The following is a 25,479-nucleotide window of genomic DNA, read 5'->3' on the forward strand; positions in this document are numbered from 1 at the left end:
TGTCGGTCATAACTTTAACAATACATCCGTTTGCTGTATTTATTACGTTCCAACACTTATATCAATTTTCAACTGTCTTTTTTCATTTAGTTTTACAATAAATTTCTCTAGATCTAAAGATCAGCTGTCGAAGGAAAGTTATGAATCTAGCCTAGATCTAGCCTAGATCTAGGTCACTAGACTCAATGTAAATTCTAGATCTAGACTTAATGTAAATTCTACATCTAGAATCTATTTCAGGCCTTAATACATCTAGAATCTATTTCAGGCCTTAATTTTATTTTATATAAATCTTTGTTTGGCTAATTTAAGATAAAATTTAATTTGAAAGTTACTACTACTAGACTTAGATCTAGATCTATGCGCGTAAATCAAGTTGCATAAGGAGACTCAAAGTATAGTATAAAAATTCATTTGTGACGTCACGAGTAAATAGCTAAGTTGGTAGTGTAGGCGGCTCTCATGCGGGTGGCACAGGTTCTAGACCAACATGTCAATGATATTTATTTTTTCAATTTTTTTTTAGATGTGAATGATAAAGTTGCCTATCTGAACTTGGCAGGATACAGGGCAGGTGAAGTAGAGTTCATCTGTTTCTTTGTCTTAAGCATATGAAAGGATAGTGTGGTCAGAGACATGCTCGGCTGGAATCGTTTTTTAAACGATAAAAACATGGTGTCTGAGACTTGGCGGGACACTGGGCAGGTGAAGTAGAGTTGAGTAGGTCACATGTGACGTCAGTATATGAAGGGATATTCCGAAATCGGTGTTTTCGGTGTTTTTAAAAGATAAAAAACATATTTTTGAATGTGGGGTCTGTTTTTTGTGACGATAAGTGACACTGCAGTAGCGTAGCGAGGAGGGGGGGGGGGGCGGGAGAGGGAGGGGAGGCGGGGGGGAAGGGGAGGCGGGGGGAGGTGGAGGGGGAAGGGGACATATGTTGGGGCGCCAAAATGGTTTGGAAAAATAAATTGAAAGGTTGAGTGGGGGTTCAAATCGAAAGTTTGATTGGGGGGGGGGGGGCACATAAAAAGTTTGAGGGGGGGGGGGGTTGAAAATCGAAATCTTTGGGGGGGGGGGGGTTGAAAATCGAAATCTTTGGGGGGGGGGGGGGGGGGGTTCAAATCGAAAAGTTTGTCCCCGGGCGCCGGGAAGGGTCGCTATGCCTCTGAGTGACAGACGTGATGTTTTTTGATGGATGACCCCCGAAACCCACAGTTATCCAACGGATGACGGGTATTCTAGTAAATATATATAATTAACCACCTCAGTATACATTCAATTTTAATAGACATGTATATATATATATATATATATATATATATATATATATATATATATATATATATATATATATATATATATATATACATATGTATATATGTATGTATATATAGTTATATATATATAGTTATATATATATAGTTATATATATATATATATATATATATATATATATATATATATATATATATATATATATATATATATTTAGTTATATATATATATATATATATATATATATATATATATATATATATATATATATATATATATATATATATATATAATTTAAATGTGAGCCTGCCTGTGTCTAGGGAGGATGTAGTTCGTGGTAGAGTGTATGCCTGTAAGTGTGTGAGTGTTTTCTGACTGCACTCACGATGACTGTAAACATTTGAAACACATCTGCTGTAGATCTAGAACGGAGATGGCAAACGAAATGTTAACACCACAATCGTACATAATTACTTTAATCGCTATTTGCTCCCATAACATGTCGCTTTGGGCATCGATGTGGTTGTCTTACAACGTGTGGTAAAAAAAAGATAAAAGCAACACAATGACGTGAACGATATTAACTAATGTTTAGTATACCTATTTTAAGTATACTCATTATAGGTATAATTTTTTTAAGTATTTTATTTCTAGCTATAATTATTTGAAGAACTATTTAAGTGTGCCTTTTCTTAGTATAACTATTTAACGGCATCTATTCTTGGTATAACTACTTTAAGTATTCCTATTGTTGTTTGACTATTTTAAGTTTATATATTATTTTCCTTATAACTATTTTAATTATCTATATACTATGCAAAACGGTTTTTGATTGCCTTTATCTATTCTAGTCATAATTATTTTAAGTATATTTATTTAATTTATAACTATCTAAAGCATATTTATTCTTTTTTTTTTAAAGCGCATGTGTTACACTTACGTTAGGAAGCTTGAGGAGTGATGCAGACAAAATAAAATAAATGCTTTCATCGTAAACAAATTCCTTTCAAATAGAAACAGGAACCACAGGAAATGAACTTTTAAAAATAGGAAATGATTTAGTTTGATGTAAATTGATTCACTTTTTAAAAAAAGACCAGACACTGTATGGAATTACCTGTATCCGGTCTAAAAAAACCTAGATTAAAAAAACCTGGACAAAATCCCCCAGACATAAACCCCCTGGACATGATCCCCCCCCCCCCCCACGACATGAACCCGCTTGACAAACCCCATTCCCGAAGTCAACATTTTTTCGATGCACGTGAGTCAAGAGAATGTGACGTCATAAATTTCAACTTGCCAACGTGACCATTCGTACCGATACGACCGTCTGGGTGTACCAATACACAACGACAGGAGTAGTAGGATAAATGTACCTATGCCAGGGGTCGGCAACCTGCGGCTCGCGAGCCGCATGCGGCTCTTTTGATGCCAAGATTCGGCTCTTCAGCTCCATGCATAAATATTGATACTTATTTTATTTTATTTTAAAATTAATAAAAATATTACTCTGCAACATTACTCTGCAACACTAAAACGATAAAATAATAAATACTTATCGGGGCACGGGTTTACCTACACCACCGTCCAGCACGCCATGGGGCGTAATGTATGAAAGCCTTAAGTAAATCACTCACCGTAATATCACCGGTAATCACTCACCGCCCTAATATCGGGGAGGGAAAATGGCGCTCTCGTGAGCCCCTTTTTACACTACCGCAGGGGCGCCGGGTCCGGCACCTAGCTCGGTTTAATTATCGAATGTCGTGTACCGCATTATCAATATTGTATGGTGCTCCTTAAAACTAACGTAGGCGCGTAGTGCTCGCGGGTTAGCCCTGGGCGCCAAATTGCACCGGAGGACGCGCCTGATTCAATTTAGTGAGGGAATATAGCAACCAATTGTATCCATAGCCTATCGCGTAGATTAAAATGAACGCAGGCTTTATGGTGCTCACGGGTATGACAAATCGCCCCCTGGCGGCGCGCCTAATTCGATTAAGTTAATGATTATTGTTGCCCATTATGTCTTTAGTGTACAGCCTTTTTTTAAACGAACATAGGCGCCATAGTGCTTGCAGGCGAGCCCGGGGTGCTTCTGGTCGCGCAATTGACGAGAGGCCGGCGGTTGCACCTGTTGCAGTTTTGCCGCTGATATAGTAGTACCCCTTACCCGCTATGCAGGACGTTCGATTAAAGGATGCCAAGTGCTAACATAGCCGCTCTTGAACTCTCGGCGCCAAACCGTGTATTGACTAAAATCGCACCCTCCCGGGAGCCGGCCAAACTTCCCGAGAGTATTCTTATCTACTCTGCATAGTTTCACGGCATTCAGATGAACGATGGCCAACCGCATCCGATTTTTATTTCGCCCTTGCGAAATAAGAATTTTTTTTTTTTGCAGAAACCTCTCCTGGAGTGTTCTAATCAACTCCATAAAGTTTTATGGCGATCGGATGAACGGTGTCAATCCGCAATCGTATATAGAAAAGAATCGAATCGCGCCCTGCGGGGCGCCATTCCTGCGAATTTGACTTTTTTCCCCGCAGATACCTCCCAAGGAGTATTCTCAACAACTTCCTAAAGTTTTAAGGCGATCAGATGAAAGGTGTAATAATGAATAAAAGACAGACAGACAGACACATACAAATTGCTTTATATGTATGTATATATATACATATATATATATGTATACATATATATATATATATATATATATATATATATATATATATATATATATATATATATATATATATATATATATATATATATATATATATATATACACCTAGTACTAATAAAATATCATAATATTGAAATAAAAATGTTAGTGATTAGTGGCTCTTTAAAAAAATGGGAAATTTGGTAAATTGTAACTTTTGGCTCTTCCGTCAAAAAGGTTGCCGACCCCTGACCTATGCGCATACGCTAAGCGCAAAATCAGTATGTCGCGTTTTCGCAACAGTCGGCGTTAAGGGGTTAATTGCCAGTAGGTAATGTCCTACTGTAGTTTTTGGCTAAGGTTAAGGTCCTGGAAGGTGGGTTAATTGACAGGGGGTGATTTATGTGTAGGTTATTGCGTTGGAGAAATGACCAGGCGTAATTATCATCAGGTGAGCAATCTCATGCTCCGGTTGCAAACAACTCCTACCCCATTGTGTACGTATCGGTCAGTTAGAAGTGCTCAAATTTTCTCTTGTCCGTTTCGTCATACAGGAAGCAAGTTACATGAAAGCTTGTAATAAAATGACACACATTCAAATAAACATAAAACTTCGGTTTAGAACTCGATAAAAAAACTTAGATTTTAATCGAAATAAGCTTTCCAATTATATCTGGCTTCTCTCTCTAAGACGACGCCATTACCTGAAATGATATTAGATTAAACTTTAAAAGTAGTGATTTATCTTTACAATTTAATTAGCTTTTATGTATATTATAGTAGGTTTAGTGTAAAGATACAATTCCTTACCATCTTCATCAAACAGGTGGAACATGTGTGGGAAGTCTAGAGCGTTGAGGACCTCATCGGCGACTTTTTTTTTTTTTTTTTTTTTTTTTTTTTTTTAATACTTTTATTTGCAATTAAAACAAGTACATCAACATCACATTTTTTACATAGTTTCAAATGAAAACGAAAGGTTTTGAACATGTACATAATGAATATTTGCGTGATGTCATGTATATGATTATAACAAAAATTACAAAAGATGGCAGTAAAAGGGGTGAAGGTCAAATAAACGTGTCAGAAGTCTGGGTGGGGAGTGGAAAGGATATTTTTCCGAGAATGACAAAGGGCCAGTGGAGCATTTTCAATGTAGGGAAACAAATTAAGTTGACTAGTTAAAAGAGTGTTTATTTATGTACTGGTCGCATTGAGTTTTCAAAAGGTTGCTGTGTAAAAAAAGAGGGGAAAGAAACAAGATTTAGAACTTTAAAAATCGGCGACTCTGTCCAGCTCAAGAAAGTAGAGAGGGGCGTTTTGAGGGTTTGGGAAACTTTCCTGTCTCCATCCCTGATAAAAAAAAAATACTTGTATGGTCACGTCACTGTCAGCTTTGAGGAAAAGTTTATATTGGCTTTTAAACGTCACTATATTTTTATTTTTTATTTTTACACGTATCATTTCTAGTTTCATATGGGCAAATAAACTAGCATTAGCTATTGTATAAGTGGCATCCAGCTGAACAAAAAAACAACAAAACGTTAATATACTGCATTACAGTGTCTAAATTTGGATATTTTTTTAATTTCTTATTGAAATTATTGCAACCTGTTATTGTTAGTATTTTTTCACATATGAATTCATGGGGTAGGAATTAGGATTCCTAACGCCAATTTATAATATTATACAAGCTTTAATTCCGCTCTTCCAGCTTCTGACCCGATAGCTAACTACGCTCCTGCATTCGTCTAACTATTCCCTCGCCTACTGACCCAATGGCTAACTATCCCCTATCATACTGACCCAATACAAGACAATTTCACGATAGTTCAATCGACTCAAGTAGCGTAGCGAGGTCGGGTGTCAACCGGTGCGGCACTTGATGGTGTCACCCCCCCCCCCAGAGCCAAAGGCGTAGCGACCCTGCTATTTTTTGCCTTGGTGTCACCCACTAAATGGTGTCACCCGGTGCGCCCCGAACCCCCGTCCCCCCCTATCTACGTCACTGACCGACTCTAAGTCTCTTACCATTGTCGTCAAAGTGAAGCCAGAAACGGTCAAAATCAGAACTCTGCAAATGTTATCACTTCCGGCGTATCCCTGGAAAAGGCTGTCGTAGTTGGTATCGCCGCCAGACTGTGCATAGACGCTGCAATCACATCAATTGTATGGCTAAAGTTAGAAGCTTTTTTCAAAGTAATCATTTTTTTTCATAAATATTTACATTAACTAAGTAAGAAAATAAGAAGAAAGAAAAAAGACTAACAAGGACACATAACTATACATCAAATAGCTAAAGTTAGAAGCTTTTTTTAAAGTAATCATTTTTTTCATGAATATGTACATTAACTAAGATATTTAACGTAATGTAAGAGAATAAGAAGAAAGAACAAAATTATCAAATACACATAACAATACATCAAATTAATACACACAATTCACACCCAAACGCATACACTTAGAGTTGAGTACAGCTTTGTCAAAGCATTTTGAAGTAAACGACGTAAAATTTAAGAGCTACGCACACGGACGCACATAACACACATATAGGCAACCTTGTGCAGACAAGCCTAAGATAAAGCTGACACTAAAATAAATCTCCAGCTACAATTGTTAAATTATACGTATTTATCTGTAAAGAAGCTACCGAACACTTGTATTCTAACAAGAGCAAATTGAAAATTCGACATGGAAAAGTTTAGTTAGGTCACATCTTTGGTTATATGTATTTTATGAGGTAAATACTTTTGTAAACTAAATGTTAATTATTATCACTGTTTCTTCCAAAATTAGAAGTAGAATAGCTGTTTTTAACTAACCAAGAAATATACAAATTGTGTACCTACCAACACGATATATACAATCGCTTTTTCTACCAACACGACTTAATATACAATTGCTGTTTCTACCAACACGATATATACAATCGCTGTTACTACCTCCAACTACAGATATCGCTGTTTCTACCAACACGATATCGCTACAGATATCGCTGTTTCTATTAACAAGACCTATTCAAATCTACCAACACAACAGATCGCGAGCATGATACTACTAAAGCTGTCGCCCAGACTGATGGCGGTTTTTACCCGCATAAATTAAACATACTACGTGTTTTCGGATACCGGCATGTCCTGGATATATAAAATCTAGATCAGCGGTTCTCAAACTTTTTCGAGTGGCGTCCCCCTTTTATAAAAAGTAAGTGACCCGCGAACGCTATAGAATTAAAAAGTCGAAATAAATAAGGAAATTAATAAGCACTAAAATATGAATTTCGAGTAGACTTTCAATATTAATCATTCTTGATAACTGTTTTAATACGATGAGTGAAATTACATGTTATTAACTAGGCACAACATTCGAGGTTGAGTATTTTTAACGACAACCTAATGTCATTCTTAACATATATTATTTATTTCTTTGTTTTGTTTTTTTTTTATTGGAGAAGTGTTGAAACTGTATATGTTGTCATAACAAGAACAAAAGTTCCAATTCAATCAAGTCTCTCACTTTTGCAACTAGCTTCATGCCGGCGAAAGAACTCAATATCTGTTTTGTTGTGTTCCGAGTAACTCGTCTCAAAATGGCGTTTTAGTTTTGAAAGTTCCATAGACTCATGTCTGAAGACAACTTTGCACAGTGCGCATTGTTTCTTCTCTATTTCATGTCCACTGATGTTAGTAAAGCCGAATTTAAGATATTCTTCTAAATATTTATGTTTTTTTTTATTGCTAAGGTTTAGTCTGTGAGTTGATGACCCCCCCCCCACCCCCCCCCCCACCCCCCCCCCCCCCCCCCCCAGAAAGCCCTTCGCGACCCACAGGCTGTGAACCCATAATCTAGATCAATGGACGCCTGCTAATTGTTGATTCGCACCACGATAGCTGGTTGTTTTTCTCGCCAGCTGGTATTAGATAGGACAAAGGTTGATGGGTTAATGGTAGGTTGAAGGTCAGTGGGTGCTAGATGTCACGTGAGTTGGTGGTAGATGTCACGCCAGTTGGTGGTAGATGTCAAGCTAGTTGGTGGTAGATGTCACGTCAGTTGGTGGTAGATGTCACGTCAGTTGGTGGTAGATGTCACGCCAGTTGGTGGTAGATGTCACGTCAGTTGGTGGTAGATGTCACGCCAGTTGGTGGTAGATGTCACGTCAGTTGGTGGTAGATGTCACGCCAGTTGGTGGTAGATGTCACGCCAGTTGGAGGTAGATGTCACGCCAGTTGGTGGTAGATGTCACGTCAGTTGGTGGTAGATGTCACGTCAGTTGGTGGTAGATGTCACGCCAGTTGGTGGTAGATGTCACGTCAGTTGGTGGTAGATGTCACGCCAGTTGGTGGTAGATGTCACCAGTTGGTGGTAGATGTCATGCCAGTTGGTGGTAGATGTCACGCCAGTTGGTGGTAGATGTCACGCCAGTTGTTATAAGTGTCACGCCAGTTGGTGATAGATGTCACGCTAGTGGGTGCAAGATGTCACGCCAGTTGGTGGTAGATGTCAAGCTAGTTGGTGGTAGATGTCACGCCAGTTGGTGCTAGACGTCACGCCAGTTGGTGGTTGATGTCACGCCAGTTAGATGTCACGCCAGTTAGGTGTCACGCCAGTTAGATGTCACGCCAGTTGGTTGTAGATGTCACGACAGTTTGTAGTAGATGTCAAAGCCAGAGTTAATAAAAATTATGGAGGAAAGCTATGTAAATCGTTTTTTTAAAAAATCAGAATCACACTAAAACGTAACGCTGAATATGAGGAAAAACCACCCCGCGCTAAAATATATCCATATCGCACTGTCGCCAGCATAGGATGATCTGTACAGGACAGACACGGCAGATCGTGATTCAGAGCAGCAGAGTTGTGTCCCATCTGCGATGAAACAGTGCAACGTTTCCATTTCTGTTGTGTTGTGTTCCAACATAAATTACTGTTCGCTTTTTAATGTCCCATTTAAATCTTTTGAACTCCATAGTTAGAATAGCAAATTTAGAATCGGTTGGACGGTCACTGACAAAACCCAGACTGTTAATTTGCATATGAATTGAAAACATTTGTTGTGTTCAAAAGTTTCTTAAACATACTTATTCAAGGCCGTTTCAATGTGTGGAGAAATGAGAGTAAACCCTAGACACACACACACACACACACACACACATATATATATATATATATATATATATATATATATATATATATATATATATATATATATATATATATATATATATATATATATATATATATCAAGGTATGTGTGTGTGTTTGTGTGCTTGTTTGTCTTTTATGCATTACTACACATTTCACCTTTCATCCGATGGACATGAAATTTCTGAACGGTTTTGTGAATACTCCTGTTGAGAATACTAAAAATCGCATGGGTGGCGCCCCGGCAGGGCGCGATTCGATTCTTCTCTATATACTGTATATTTTTAAAACAATTTGATTGCGGTTCTACTCAGTTCACCAGCGTGCCATAAAACTTTGGGGATTTGACAGGAATACACACGAGGAGATTTTTGCGAAAAAATTTCTTCCATTCATCCATTCATCCATCCACCCGTCCATCCGTCTTTCTCTCTATCCATCCATCCGTCCATCTCTCCATCAATCAATCCATCGTTCCGTCATACATCCATACTTCCATTCGTCCGTCCGCCCATCCGTTCATCCGTTTATCTGTCTATCTATCTGTATTTGTAAGGTAATTGAGAAGTGTTTGTCTTTATCCTTGTAAATGTCTACTTTTATGACTACGTCTGCCTCTACTTTAGACCTACTCCTGGTCTGTGTCTGTATGTGCGTCTAAATCTTTGTCTGCATTTATGTTTTAGGTTTTGTCTTTGTCTACTATTCTTTTGTCTTTCTCATTAAATTTAGATTAACTGGGCTAATTGCATTGTAATTATGTTTTCGGCTAACGATTTACTTTTTCATCCTATGTTAGCCGACAGACCCACATGATAATATATTAAGATACGTAAATTTCTGTTTAATTCACCATGCATGCCTATATAAGAAGTGATTAGTGGTTCATTTCTCATCGACTTCGGGGTTTTACACTACCGATATAGTGGTTGTAAAATCAAATAGGTGAATATAATATTTTAAATTAAATATTGTTTTTATGTTTCTTTTACAAAATAATGCACGTAATAGTTTTAGTAATTTACTTTGTATGAAAAGCAAAATTGATTTGTTTTAATTTAAAATTTTGCGGATTGTATGTTACATTAGTTGAAATGTCTTGGAATGCGCTTTAACGTATGATATAAACAACGCAAAATGATGCAGAGTGTATAGTTAGTTTTATCAACAGAAAACGTCACATACTGTTTTTATTCATTTCTGTGTTTTACACGAAAGCTTTCGTGTTGCTACTAACAGAATTATCATATTAACAGAATGATTCTATTTTTTCCCAGTTCAGCAACGTTGAATTAACTTGAAAATGTTGTTTATCAAGTCTAGGACTTTAGTATTTTTATAAGCGTGTATTTCACTTCATTTTTACTGTCCGTCTGTCGTGCTTGCTTTGTGATTGGTCTAAAACTGGAGTGCGAAATTTAGACCACTTCTACCGAAACGATTCCTTTCCAACTTGACACGTAGGTCAAGACAATATGACAATGCAAGCGACATAAAAAGATTTGTGATGAAATAATTTTTAAAGAATTATCAAAGCTTCGCATATAAAGTACTCATTATCCAAGCTATTATGCCCACGTTATTTTCCTTCATTTAGAGCGCGATTATTTTTAGTCATGTTATTCTGTTGTATTAATTTTTTGGAAGTATTGAAAAGCTAAATTAATCAAAACAATATTAGTCAAAAACGTTTTAATAACAAGCTTTTATACGCTATGATCTAAAAAGAAGAAAATAAAATTCTTTAAATAACTAACAATTTACTACTTTAAAATTAATAAAAAGAAAAGCATTTGATGCTTCTTAAATATAAGTAGACCTTTAGGTATTTGGTACATAATAAAGCGAGACAAGCACTTCTTTTTACAAAATTTTACTTAGGTCACTACGTCCGTTAATTCGTTTGAGGATTTCGGCAAATCTTGTAACTTCATTTTGACTTACTTCTAATGCGCGATTCCGTTCAAACTTTCAAGATACGTTCTACTTTGACGACAATGCATTTTGTTTTTTGCAGTTTTGTTTTTGTATCTTCAAAGAGTTAAAAGAATGTATCATCTGCTACCCCTGCTATTGGCAGTGGCCGGGTCACTGACAGATGCAAAACCATGCACCAATTTACCTCCTGGCCTGTCCAAAATGAACCGAGGTGTCGACTGTTCAAAATTGGACCTGCTCCCCATCGACGTTGTTGGCAACGACGGAGTGATGAGCCCTATCATACCCTTCACCTGCGATCTGGGAAAGCAGTACAAGAGTGTTAAGGGCATCGTGTATGAGCTACCTGACCAGGTTGGTGGTGTACACATTGTTATTTGCAATGGCGTTTTATTCAGTGTTTCTTCTAGATTTCTTTCTCCGGGGGGCACTTGACATTTTTTTTGGGGGGGGGGGGGGGGCGGACTAAAATTTCCGGGCGGACGGAAACTGTTAAAAGTATATATTTTTATATAAATTCAGTTTTGTTCGGAAAAGATGCCTGGAAGAAATTCTGGTTTCATTAGAAATTAGCAAGAATATTATATTTGAAGTTATTTTTTGTTGTTGCAATTCTTAATAAACCGGGAGTGATCTCCCCTAAACTTTCTCGAAAATTCTTATATAACATTACGGGCGATGCATTTCGGGATATAGACCTGATTTTAAATCAATTTTCAACTTCTTAAACTTTTTAAAATAGAATAAAATCGCGTAGAAAAAAGAAACAGGAGTGATCTCCACTAAACTTTCTCGAACATTCTTATATAGCACTACGGGAACGGTAACTCAGGACATAGACATGATATTTAATCCATTTTTAATTACTTAAGCTTTTTAAAATGGAATAGAATCTATAATAATAGTTTCGCTGTCTGTCTGTCTGTGTATCTATCTGTTTATCCATCTATCTTTTGGGCACGCTTTTACACGATACCTTGAGTACTGTTACTGTTAGGTACATACATACACACACACACACACACACACAGACACACGGACAAAATTGCAAAACTATGTTTTTCCAATTCAGGGAGGTATACAAACCTCGAGATTTGTTAAAAAAAAATTTCACGATTACAATACTTCCTCTATACTTCGTAAACAAGAAAGTAAACAAAAAACAGAAGTTTAATCAATCTAGATTGATTCATGTGTAAAAAGCAGATGATATGCTTCATCAAAGTAAAATTTAGAATGTACGCAGAGCTGCCGTATGCCCAAACGTATAGTTGTATAAACTTCGCCCCTCTTTTGATCGCGGTGTACGGATTGGGGAAAGGCATAAAGGTAAATCGAAAAACAACCCATATACAGAGGCGTAGCGATGGGGGGCAGGGGGGGTACATATGTCCCCGGGCGCCGACCTTAGGGGGCGCCAAAATGGGTGTAAAAACAAATTAAAATGTTATTTTAGCTGCTTTTTTAAAGTTTTGAGCATATAATTGAAAATTTGCTCCCGAGGGGGGCGCCAAATTGAAAGTTTGTCCCCGGGCGCCGGGAAGGGTCGCTACGCCTCTGCCCATATATGTTAGATATAGTTAAATTTCAACACGTATTGCTGTGTAATGTTTTGTACCATCTTCCGTATGTTTGTATACTTATTTATATGTATGTATTGTACCATCTGATTTTAAGTTCCTATACCTATTTATGTTGGACTGTGTAATCTAGCGGTAGAGAGCTGGACTGCTAACCCGTAAGTTTCGAGTTCGAATTCGGGTTCAAGTCAGTAGACCGTCCCTGAGTCCACCCAACTCTGATGGGTAACTTACTTATGTTAGAGAAAGTAAAGGCGACTTGGCATAATGCTGACCACACTATCTCTTCATATACTTAAATTACAGAAACAAGTGAATTCTACTTCACTTGCCCTATAGACCGCCAGGTTTGAAAATGGAACTTTACTTTTACACCTATTTACCTGTATGTATTTTACAACGTACCTTGCAGGTGTGGCAAATGACATCTGTACCTGGAGGCTGGCTCTCATCTGACGCCCACACATACTCGTCATACAGCGCCATCAGAAATTCTATGGGCAGCAGCGTCGGTCTAGAAGTGGACACGGGAAAGTACTCATTCTCTGCCAGCGTCAGCTATAAAAAGTTGCAGAACTCTATCACCAACACATCCAGGTACATCTCTGAGGTCACGGCTTTCTCTTCGGCAACCCGCGCAGACGTGAACCCGCCAGAAAAATTAGGGTTGGATAGCTTTGCTCAAGCGTATATAGACACCACCCTGACCGGAACATATGAAAGCAACCCTAACGCTTACAATAAGTTTATTGATACTTATGGCACACATTATTTTACCTCGGCTAATTTCGGCGGATTTATCCGAATGGTTTTTGAGACGGCGAAGGACTACTTTATGAGCAAAACTGAAAGCGAGATTGAAGCTAATGCAAAAGCCGCGTACATGAAAATGGTTTCCGTGAGCGTCGCGGCCACGTCTTCTACTGGGAATGTAGACGAAAAATTTACATCAAGTACTAAGACAACGATCAAGTACTACGGAGGCGACACCAACATCCTCAGCAGCGAAGGCCTAACTAAATGGCAACCGACGGTTGAGGGTGACCCGTGGCTTTTTTCAGGTAAACTGAAGCCCATTAGCGACCTCATTCAAGACGAGACAAAGAAATCATCCATGATACGAGCTGTGAAGAACCATTTGTTAAGAGCCTATATTGGAGAATTACAATCTCTCATTTATGGAGCCAGAGCGAAAGCTGAAAACTCCGTCATCAACGGGCTTCGCGACCGCGTCGCGGCATTGCAGAGTAAACAGCAAATCATCGACAGCGAGGTTGATGCTTTAGCCAGAGACTTAGAAGAATATATCAACGTGCCCAAATGGTTTGCTGCCAACACGAAACTGTGCATGTACTGGAAGGAAACAAGCGATCATTTCCAATGTTCAGGGGGAGACTGGGGAAACTACCGCTGTGCCATGGCCAATTTTATGACGCCGTGGTACTACGACTACACCGACTGGAGGTGGGGCGGCTGCAAGCTGCAGTGGGCGATTCTATCCGCCAACTACCCAGCTTGGTTCAACAATGTTAAAATTTGCTTCCAGTGGTACGCTGAGAACGATATCTGGCAATGCGGCGGTGATGGAGGCCAGACTTTTTGCTCCAACATCAACAACTACACACCTCCGTATTTTGACGACACAGGCAGTCGTAATGGCGGGTGCAGAATGCGATGGATGCTCCAGGTCCCCGACAACGTTCCTTATTGGATGAAAGCTGTGCATATGTGTTACAAATGGGAGGCTGACGGTGACGCTGGGCAATGCGGTGGGGGTGCGCCAAGCGTGCAGTGTGCTGTGGCTAATGAGTGGACCGTCTACTACCTCGATTACACGGACAACAGGTGGGGAGGCTGCAAGATGAGCTGGGGGTTATCAACGGCTACTGGTGAGTAGCAGGCATTGATTCTGACATGTCAGTGTATACAACAACACAGTAACAAGCTTGAGTGCAAATGTTAATGTCTTACTGTGAGAGGTCATTCATTGCAATAAAGTTTTATTTTACTGAAGAATTGCTTGTTTTTTACTTGAATTATGCCAGTTTTAACTAAATGGGAACTTATTACGTATAACAGGGGTTCCTGATGGGTCGCCCAGTTAAAAACAAAATATGATACATTCTAGAGAAGCAAAAACGTGTAATGCGCAAAGATTTTTCAGTCAGAACTTTACGAACTTTTCGAAACAAATGATTAAAACTTGTTGCAAATATCAGACACTTGATCTAACAGTAGTTTTCAGCAGGAGAGCACATTATTGGAGTTCAAAAATACTCTATCCAGTCTCATTGTTCATATCTATCTTCAACTACAGTTATTTCTTTGCCAACAGTGTTTCTTCCAGACTTTTTTCTCCGGGGGGGGGGGGGGGAACTTGAAATATTCAGGGGCTGGGGGGGGGGGGGAGGGCGGTAGACTTTCTTCGGAGGGGGGGGGGGGGGTTCCATAACCTTCCTTTTTGTCAGGTACCTGCCGTAAATTTTTGCAGTCTCATAAGACATCCCTGCGGTCTTTAGTTTATCTAAAAGACTCCAGTTCGATCTTGGAGCCCTCTACTTTGTCTTCACATAGTTCCACCCATGCGCCTGGCGTGTCACATTAGCCTGTAGAGTTTCGTAATGTGTAATCTACCCAGCGCCACTAGAGTTCAAATATTTGAGTGACCACGGCCGGGTTGAAAATGGGTTGAAAAAAAAATTAAAGCTCATTTTAGCTGCAGTTTTGAATTACTTAAATAAAACTTATATGGGGGGGGGGGGGCAAATTGAAAGTTTTTCCCCTGGCGCCGGGTGGGGTCGCTACGCCTCTGGTTTGAAACTGTGTGACTATCATCTACGATGATACTTGCTGTTATCATACGTGTAGCCCTGTCGACTCTCAGGGCTCAGATAACTGACACCACAGAGCTTACAGCAGAGGCGTAGTGACGGGGGGAAGGGGGGGGGGGGGGGTTCGTACATATGTCCCCGGGCGCCAACCTACGGGGCGCCAAAATGGGTTGGAAAAAAAATTAAAAGCTTATTTTAGCTGCAGTTTTGAATTATAACAAAAATATATATGGGGAGGGGCAAATTGAAAGTTTGTCAGAGGGCGACTTGGAAGAAGCTATCAGTCAAGAAATTCTGGCGAATGTTGCTGATACTGCTGACACAGTTTGCAAGGTATAAAAATGCTTTTTACGCTTATCAACATACAAGATTTGTTTTTTTTTTAACTTAACAGCATACAACATTTCTCTACACTTAGAAGCATAAAAGATTTGATTTCTCACACTTAACATTATATATAGTATTAAATAGTATTGTAATAAACATTGGACATGTTCAACATTTGAATAGCCATAACAGATAGATACAGTATTTTAATAGACTTAACAAAATATATTTCACAATAACATTACATTTTCATTGTGAATAGAAGGACATACCGGTTTCGTCACTGAGAAAGGCAACATAATGTGATTATTTGAAAAAAGATTAATACCAAAATAAACGTTTGCTCTATTTGCTCAGAAAGTCTGCTTCGTCTACTTAAATTTATTTTTAGATGTAGGCTATAAACAGCATTAAACACACTTTGATACAATATGGGTTGCACAGTAAAGCTAATCTAGGTATAGCAATTCTAGATGTAACTAGACATGTCACGTCAGTTTGTGGCACATGTCACGTCAGCTGGTGGAACATGTCACATCGGTGGGTGGAACATGTCACGTCAGTTGGTGGAACATGTCACGTCAGTTGGTGGAACATGTCACATCGGTGGGTGGAACATGTCACGTCAGTTGGTGGAACATGTCACGTCAGTTGATGGAACATGTCACGTCAGTTAGTGGAACATGTCACGTCAGTTGATGGAACATGTCACGTCAGTTAGTGGAACATGTCATTTTATTTTTGGTTAACCAGATGATGTGTGCAATGCTATTGATTAAACCCAGGCTAGGGCAAAAGTAAGATATTTGGATTCAGTGATACACATTGGTAAAGGTAGACAATTCTTTAATCATTTGTATTTTATCTGTTGTCTCCCTTTGAAAAAAAATATTTTTATTACCAGATGTCGTTTGGTGGTTATTTTCACGTGACATTGTGAAGGTTGTGGGAGGAACGGTCTCAAAATGTTTAGATCTTGTTTTCTAAATAGTGCGGGGTTGTTTGTTTTTCGTGGAATAAAAATTTAGAATCCCTAAAAGAATTTTCAAATTTAGATACAATCCTAATTAATTGAATGTTGCATTTTCAGCTTAAGCGTAAACTAAAGAAAATATATTTTTAAAAAATTTTCTCATGACAATCGTGTATTTTAAAGGGAAGTGGGTTAGGTTAGATACATAAAGATACCTAAGTTTAGATACATAACGTTCGTGAGTATCTCGATGACTTAAGTCCGTGAACATTCATGTATAATGTTCATGTTTACTAAGGCGTGGCTTAGAAGTAGAGCGCTAGCAGGGGCGGAACTACAGTGCCACCAGATCCCGCAATGCGGGGGGGGGGGGGGGGGGGGGGGAGGGGGGCAGACAGTTTAGGGGCCCACAGCCGACCTTAATATATATATATATATATATATATATATATATATATATATATATATATATATATATATATATATGTGTGTGGGGGGGCCCAGAATTTTTTTTTGCGGGGTGGCCTTTGTTTTCTAGTTCCGCCACTGAGCGCTAGACTGCTAACCCAAAAGTCTCGAGTTCGAATTTGGGTTTAAGCCCACCCAGATCGTACGGATACCTAACTATTATTAGCGAAATTAAAGGTGGCTGAACTAAGTGCTGACAAGACTATCTCTTCTTTCGCAGAAATATTTAAAACAAAACTTTTAAAATTAATCATTAAACTTAAAATATATACATGTTTAGAGTGTATAGTATCTCATTTCTAGAACTAGACTGTTCTAAGTAGATTGTTTTCGAGATGTATATACAGTTGCCATATAAATCCACCAAGGCATCATAGCGAAATATTTTGTGACCATATATCTTGCCATTATTTCAAACCAATTTATTAAATTTAAATGTTCAAAGTAATAACATATTTAAAGCCTTGTTGTGAACAGTTTTAAAAGTGGAGTTAGAGCAGTCTGGTTCTAGGGCAGCGAATACATAAAACCATAAAATTAATATTTAATGAATTTTTTTATACAAATCAAGATGAATACAAATAAACGGGAGTGATCTCCCCTAAACTTTCTCGAATATTCTTATATGAAACAGGGGATGGCAAATCGGGATATAGACATGATTTTTAATCCATTTTAAATACTTAAACATTTAAAAATAGAAGTCTCGTAAAAGTCTCGCAAAAAAAAAGAATTGCACACCAAGTGAACGCCAAGTAAAATGTGTATAATAGTGCGAAATATTAGTAGTACCTTATAAATCGGAGAAATCGGAAAAAGCGAAAATTACTACTTCCGGTCAACAGAAATTACTCAAAATGTTATAGAAGGCAAAGAATTTGATCTTTTACTTACATGTGGAATTTCATTTATCTATCAAAAATAGTACTCAAGTTATAGGCTATTAAAAAAGTTCCACTTCCGGTTATCGAAACGCTAAAAGTTTATACGGATATACGATTTTGATATAATACTTATATATGAAATTTCATCAACATAGCTGTAACGTACTCAAGTACCTCTCCCTCACAGCCTGTCGGAATCAGAAACAAGACAATTAACCATTTGATTGACCCCGGAGACTTATATCACAGAAATATCACCTACCGGTCATTTGACCACCACCCAATAATTGCCTGGCCCCCAAACCGACGGATACATTTCAGCATGTCGCAACAGGTGTAGAAAAAACAGTGTATTTTAAAAAAGCGTTTCTGTCACGACTATCATTATGTTTTCTCACACTGGTTGTTGTATAAATATTCGGGAAAAACATGCAGCTCAGTATCTGGTCCACTGCGACCCTGCTTTTGATTATTTGGTAAGTTATTTCGTACCTTCTGTATCGTTAAATCTTTGCAGGTTACTACGTGCCCAAGAAACGGTTATTTTTTTCTCGCCTGACGCCTTTCAACCCCCGCCCCCCCATTTAAAAAAAAAAAGATGATAAACAACTTCAGGCCTTTTTGTGATTTTACTGCATTTCGAAACAGGGGAGGAAACATTACATTTAATTTTATATGTCACACTTTATTACTGGACTACTAGACAAAACCGTTCGCAAGACGACTAGTGTGTGTGTGTGTGTGTGTGTGTGTGTGTGTGTGTGTGTGTGTGTGTGTGTGTGTGTGTGTTTGTGTTTGTCTTGTTTAAGCATAAGAACTCTTCGTTCAAGGACAGAAACAATAGAAGATAGATGTAGGCCTACAGAGCAGCGACATCTTGTTTTAAAATATTCTTAAATAATATAGGGCTTACTACTGCTATTACAAATAAGTCAATCTGGACGTTGACTTTTTTCATGATTTAATTTTAAACCCTCTTTTATAGTACTAAGCCCTATAAGGGCTGGTAAGTAGATCACCAACCAGTTCTATTGCTCATGCAGGTTTTACTGAGCCGAAGAACTGGTTAGTGACCTACTTACCAGCCCTATTTGCAAATCCTATCTAGTTTTGTAATTTAATAATTTCACGAGGCATCCTTTATCCCCAGATTGTGTAGGGTACTGTCTGACTATCAATGACAATGAGAGCCCTTTTACTTGCTGCTGTCGTTCTTGTAGCCCTGTCGGCTACCCTGGCTCAGGACACTGACCCCACAGAGCCTACAGAGGGTGATTTGGAAGAGGCTGTCAGTCAAGAAATTCTATCGAATGTTGCTGATGCTGCTGATACCGTATGCAAGGTACAACATTCTTTAACAACTAACAACAAATGTTCACACTTAACATACATTACATTTTCGCAGTGCGCGGAACTTTGACAACGGGTGCCTTGACCATAGGGGTTTTGACCATAGGTGGTTTGATCACAGAGGGGCTTTGACCATAGGGGCTTTGACAACTGGTGTTTGCTCAGCAGAGGGTCTTTGATCACAAAAATACATTGTAAAAAACAGTTAAAATTTAATTTAGATCTACTATAACAAATCAGGGGCGTAGCGAGGGGGGGGGGATGCGGACCGCACCGGGTGACACCATTTAGGGGGGTGACACCAAGGCAAAAAATAGCAAAATATATAGAGAAAAACTTGAGGGGGGGGGGTGCAAATGAAAGTTTGAGGGGGGAGGCAAATCGAAAACTTGAAAGTTTGTTGTCCCCTGGAAGGGTCGCTACGCCTCTGGGGGATGACACCATTAAGTGCCGCACCGGGTGACACCCGACCTCGCTACGCCACTGTAAGAAATATAGTATTGGAATAAACTTACATAATATTTGAAAAGACACTGAATAAAATACAGAATTTTAATTGTGTTTAACAAGATGTTTTTCAAAATAAAAACAAACTGTCATTGCGAATAAAAAGGTATGCGTCATACAGCGGAGTATCATACCGCAACATGTGAAAATATGAAAGGGATTTGCTGAGAAAGTCTGCATCGTGTACATTATTTTGCCTTAAATGCATATACATCTTTTAAACACACTAGGACACGATTTTGAATGCGAATGGTGATAAATTGATTATTGCATATTATAATTATACTGGAATGTGTAGTCTAAGGAGTAGAGTGCTAAGCTGCTAACCCGGAAGTATCGCTTTCAAATCCGGGTTTAATTCCGTAAAACGTCGCTGAGTCCACTCAGCTCTGATGGGTACCTAACTCAGGATTGTTCGTTTGTAGTGGTTGATATGCGAGAGTCTGAATTACCGTAAATGAATTCATGAGACCTAATGACGCCACAGTCGTCTGCTGATATTGTATATATTTACTTTCTCGTATATACGAAGTATGGAGAAAGTCTTGTAATGATGCAAAAAAAAAAAATCGAGATTTTTGCAAATCTCCACGTTTTACAGCTCCCTGAGTCAGAAAAACATAGTGTTGCAATCTTGTCCGTATGTCTGTGTGTTTGTGTGGATGTGTGTGTGTGTGTGTGTGTCTGTAAACAAGATAACTTGAGTACCGTTACAGCTAGGTTGATGTAATTTCATATATACGTATTTTATCAAAATCGTAGATCCGTATCAACTTTTGAGCGATTTCACATTTCATATGTAAGTAAAAGATCTAATTATCTGCCGTCTGTCAAATTTTGAGTACATTCCGCTGACCGGGAGTAAAAAATCTTTAACTATTTCCGATTTATCAAAAAACGCTTGTGAATTTATAAAGTACTAATAATATTCCACACTATTATACACCTTTTATTTGGCGTTCACTTGGTGTGCAATTCTTTTTTCTACGTGATTTTATTCTATTTTAAAAAGTTAAGTATTTAAAATGGATTATAAAACATGTCTATATCCTGAGCTGCCATTCCCTGTTGTTTCATATAAGAATATTCGAGAAAGTTTATGGGAGATTACTCCCGGTTTATTTCTTTTTACCTACTGAAATGCTTCAGATAGTAGCATAAATAATAAACGTGCTAGTAGTTGTACTCTCACAATCTCAGGCGTTCAAGCCTAGCCCTGACGTCACCGCTAGATCAAAACGAGGCTGGTGGAAAAACACTTGGAACAACGTCAAAGAACCTCTGATTAATTTAGCAGTTGGTGCTGTTCTTGGTAATGGCAAGAGGCATTCTCTGGAAAACTTCCAGGTGAGTTTGTACCTGTACAGGAATATCAGCCAATTATCAGGTTCATGTCTGATTATGGGCGAAAGATTACCTTACGGTTATCAATGATTATTTTCTTAAGACACCATGCATAATGACGATAAGTGTGTACGTACGTTTTAAATTAACATCTTATATGTTTAAAGAGGATTATTTATTTTCTACTTTTTAGTGCATTATTACCAAAAACTTGTTATTAAAACGTTTTTTATCGATTTATTAAAATGCGATTTTACTTTTTCGTATACATAATATAGAGAAGTGTTCTAATTGTACACAAAAATCACATGAAATTTTCACCTTTATACTTCTCATTACTTCATCACATACGGGGACTTATTTTAATCGGGCAAAAAATTTAAGTCAAATTTATCAAACTTTCGGCGTTTTACGAGTTATTGTGTCAGAAAAACTGGGCTTTGCAATTCTGTCCGTGTGTGTGTGTGTGTAGGTGTGTATGTGTTTCTGTTAACACGATAACTTGAGTACCGTTACAGCTAGGTTATGGAAATTATATATATATATATATATATATATATATATATATATATATATATATATATATATATATATATATATATATGTGTGTGTGTGTGTGTGTGTGTGTGTGTGTGTGTGTGTGTGTGTGTGTGTGTGTGTGTGTGTGTGTGTATAACTGACTGCTCAGCAATATCCGGTAACCAGAAAAGGAACTAATTCCAGTTGTTTTTTTTTCAAATTCCTATAACTTGAGTACTGTTTAAGATAGCTAATCGAAATTTCAAATATAAGTAAAAGATCTAATTATCTGTCTTCTGACTAATTTTATGTAATTTTCGTCTATCGTAAGTAGTACTTTACGCTATTTCCAATTTTTCAAAAAAAAAAACGCATCTGAATTTATAAAGTATTAATTTTCCACACTATTATTGTTAGCAGCTTGTCAGATGCGCAATTATTTGTTCTTCCATATACTATTCTATTTTTAAAAGTTTCCGTAATTAAAAATGTATTTAAAAAATCATGTCTATATTCTGAGTTGCGTTCCCCGTAGTGTTATATAAGAATATTAAAAACAGTTTAAGGGAAAACAGTTCTGCATTTGATTTTCAGTATTTAAAAATATAATTGCTTAAGTATAATGCGGGATAGTTGGATAAGTCTGCCTACTAATTAGAAATTTAAAAAAATATTAGATATCCAATTAAGTCATATATAATGTCATATTGCATTGTCATTGGGTCCTGACCCAAGTGCCTAATTTTAAAGAAATTGATCGGCTAGAAATGTCTAAAATATCTCTCTCCCGTTTCGATCTAGACAGGCAGATAGACAGGATTAAGACAAAGGAAGCAAGTTAAATAGAAGCTTGTTAAAATATATCAATTTAATGTTATTGTTTTTTTTCTGTTACAGTTCAATAGGACGAAATTCAGTGGCTGGAAGGGATGGAGACAGAACCACACCAGATGGTACAACGTTAGAGACGCGGGTCAGGGTGAGACCACAAAGTGTGACCAGCAGTTGGTGCAGAAGGTCAACAGCATCCAAGACGCTCTGGTCGTCCTGGGTACCATGACGGACCTGGTGACGTCAACACAGGGATGCGCAAAGAAACCGGAAGTGTAAAATGTTGAAATTAAATAAACCCTATTTAACTTATACATTTTATATTTAATCATTCACGTCCTTAATTGTATTATTTTTGTCTCTATTTACGGACGGGGTAGTTTAGTGGTAGAGACTGGGCACGAATGTCTAAAGCTCGGATATTGGTCTGGACTCATGAGTATGCTACGTGTCTAAGTACACCCGGGTCTTATGAGTACATGAATCAAGTTATGAAAATAAAGGTGACTAGGCATACTTTCTCATTATATAAATGCCGAGGTCAAGAAACATTTGAATTCTACGTCAACTGCCCTACATATCGTTATGTCTTAAAAGGAAACTTTAGTTTTAACTTATAAATATATATTGTGACGTAGACAGCTTTTCCGTGTATGTCGTTTGTTTATTAAGTTTAGCTGTAATAAGGATAGACTCAATCTAAAAAATATGCGAATTTGAGAAACTAAGAGGGGGTCGGCGTGTTCGAGTCGGTAAAACCCATGGTTGCTAAACCGAAAAGTCTCGAGTTCATTAGCTGAGGACAGCCACTCTTCTAGGAGAGACAACGTCAAAATCAAACAACTGCTGCTTTGTAGTTTGTTCTTGGTTAGACAAAGGCTATGGTAACAAATACATAAAGAAAAGCAGGCTGAAATACGTTGACACGTATCCTTAATTGTGATGGAGGCGTGGTCGTGTCGTTAAAAGCTCACGGTTATTAAAAAAGTTTCGAGTTCAAACCCTCAGGCAAATAAGGCTCGATCCCTTCCAACACTAAAAATTAAGAACGAAGACGAAGAAGAGAAGAAGAGGAACTAAGAGATGAACAGATTAGGCTACAACGGACAAAGAAATGAAGCAAAAATACTTGCAAGATGCGCTCAAACAACAACAACAGCAAGCAATTAACTAAGAAACATGGTTAACCACATTAACACTTCTAATGGTACAAAAATTAAACTCATGCAGTCACCTGTAGTGTCCGTCTATTTGTACGCATGCGTGGCATGGACCCGCAACGCAGACCTTTAGAGAAGAATCCACTCCAGGCCCTGGATATGGGATGTTAACGCAGATTCCTAGGGATCTCTTAGAGAGATCTTATAACATATAAAGAAGTCCGTTTAAAAAAACAAGAAAATTAAGTTGGTATGAGCAGAGGCGTAGCAAGGTCGGGGCGGGGGTGCAGATCGCACCGGGTGACACCATTTAGGGGGATGACACCAATGCTAAAAGAAATTGGAAAATGTACAGAAGAAAAATGCCTTTAATCCAGTAGTGATTAATTAAAGTTTATAAATACCAATCGACAATTATTTCAAGAGGGGGGGGGGGGGGGCACCATGACGTAAACGTATTAACTATAAAGAAAACAATGTTACATCCAACTGTATTATTAACAGACTATAGATAAACATCGTTACTATTACGACTGCAGTGATTGAAGCTCATACATGTATGCGTATGTAGCATACATTTTGAATTATAGGCCTATGTAGACCGAGACACACATACACATACATATATACTTTGTTCCGGGGGGTGGGGGGATGACACCACGAAGTTTCGCACCGGGTGACACCCGACCTAGCGCTAGCGACGCCACTGGGTATGAGAATATCACAAGATAAAACGGCCTACCACGCTCAAAGAATATTTTAAGGCACTGTGCCATGAGGAAGAAGAAGGGAGAAGAAAAAAAAACGACATTGGATGAATGACATCAAGGATTGAACAGGGCTGTCCGTAGCTGAACTAATCTAACAACCACATTAAGGGTCATGGAATGATGTTATAATCATCTATATATATAATTCTCTTCTGGGAGCCGTTAGAAAACAAGCTGCAAGCGCCTCCTTGCAGTCCCCTCTCTTTCTCTCTATCACTATCACTACCACCCCCACCCCACCCCCACATTGTCTGGTGAGCTGTGTTCACTCTAAATGTTTACAGGAGGCTGCTTTCACGGGGGGGGGGTGTAGGGTCGTGGTTAGGGGAAAGGGGGGGGGGGGGGTTAGTGTTTTAAAGCAAATATTTTCAATAGCAGCATTGGTACTGTCGAATTTACAAATTATGAATTACTGAAAAGTAGAAAATAAAACAACTAAATAGTGTAAATAGCGGCGTATGATACGCTGCGGGTCGGCTCGTTAGGATTAATACTGGTACGTTATTCATGGATAAGGGTAGGCAATGATTTTAATAATAATTTTCTTATTATCAGTTGTCACCCCTTGGTAAATAAATATATTAAATACCATATGATGAATGGTAGTTATTACCACGTGACATTGTGTGTGTTATGGGATGAGCTGCATTTGAAACTTGTGTTTTAATTGTGCGGTATTCTAATTACCACTTACAGTATTATCCTAACATAAATAAGCCTGTGTGCGCACTTCTCTCTCTCTCGCTCTCTATCAATCTATCTCTCTCTCCCACTGTTTCTGTCCTCAGGCTATGAGATCAGTATGTTCAGTATACGGACTTTTATTGGAAATAGTATGTTGGATGTTTTAAAAAGTATAAACTACATTTTATTTAAAGAGGAAAAAAAAATATAGGCATAAATTAATGT

General features: G+C 38.1%; 2 protein-coding genes across 2 annotated transcripts; both read left to right on the forward strand.

Annotated features, from left to right (window-relative positions):
- The first annotated feature begins 9,967 nt into the window (after window positions 1-9,967).
- Window positions 9,968-14,601, forward strand: LOC131930887 (perivitellin-2 67 kDa subunit-like). The gene is made up of 3 exons (XM_059287551.1): window positions 9,968-10,033; window positions 11,106-11,380; window positions 13,019-14,601. The coding sequence occupies exons 2-3, from the start codon at window positions 11,138-11,140 to the stop codon at window positions 14,501-14,503; spliced, it is 1,728 nt and encodes a 575-aa protein (XP_059143534.1). The 5' UTR covers window positions 9,968-10,033; window positions 11,106-11,137; the 3' UTR covers window positions 14,504-14,601.
- Window positions 14,602-18,525: 3,924 nt separating this feature from the next.
- LOC131930896 (uncharacterized) lies at window positions 18,526-22,952 on the forward strand. The gene is made up of 4 exons (XM_059287558.1): window positions 18,526-18,565; window positions 19,240-19,431; window positions 21,147-21,293; window positions 22,707-22,952. Exons 2-4 carry the CDS (start codon window positions 19,267-19,269, stop codon window positions 22,917-22,919), a joined length of 525 nt encoding a protein of 174 aa, XP_059143541.1. The 5' UTR covers window positions 18,526-18,565; window positions 19,240-19,266; the 3' UTR covers window positions 22,920-22,952.
- Window positions 22,953-25,479: the final 2,527 nt, after the last annotated feature.

Source organism: Physella acuta, unplaced genomic scaffold (assembly GCF_028476545.2).
Source record: "Physella acuta isolate Inbredline_101_S28 unplaced genomic scaffold, ASM2847654v3 ptg001864l, whole genome shotgun sequence".
Lineage (NCBI taxonomy): Eukaryota > Metazoa > Mollusca > Gastropoda > Physidae > Physella > Physella acuta.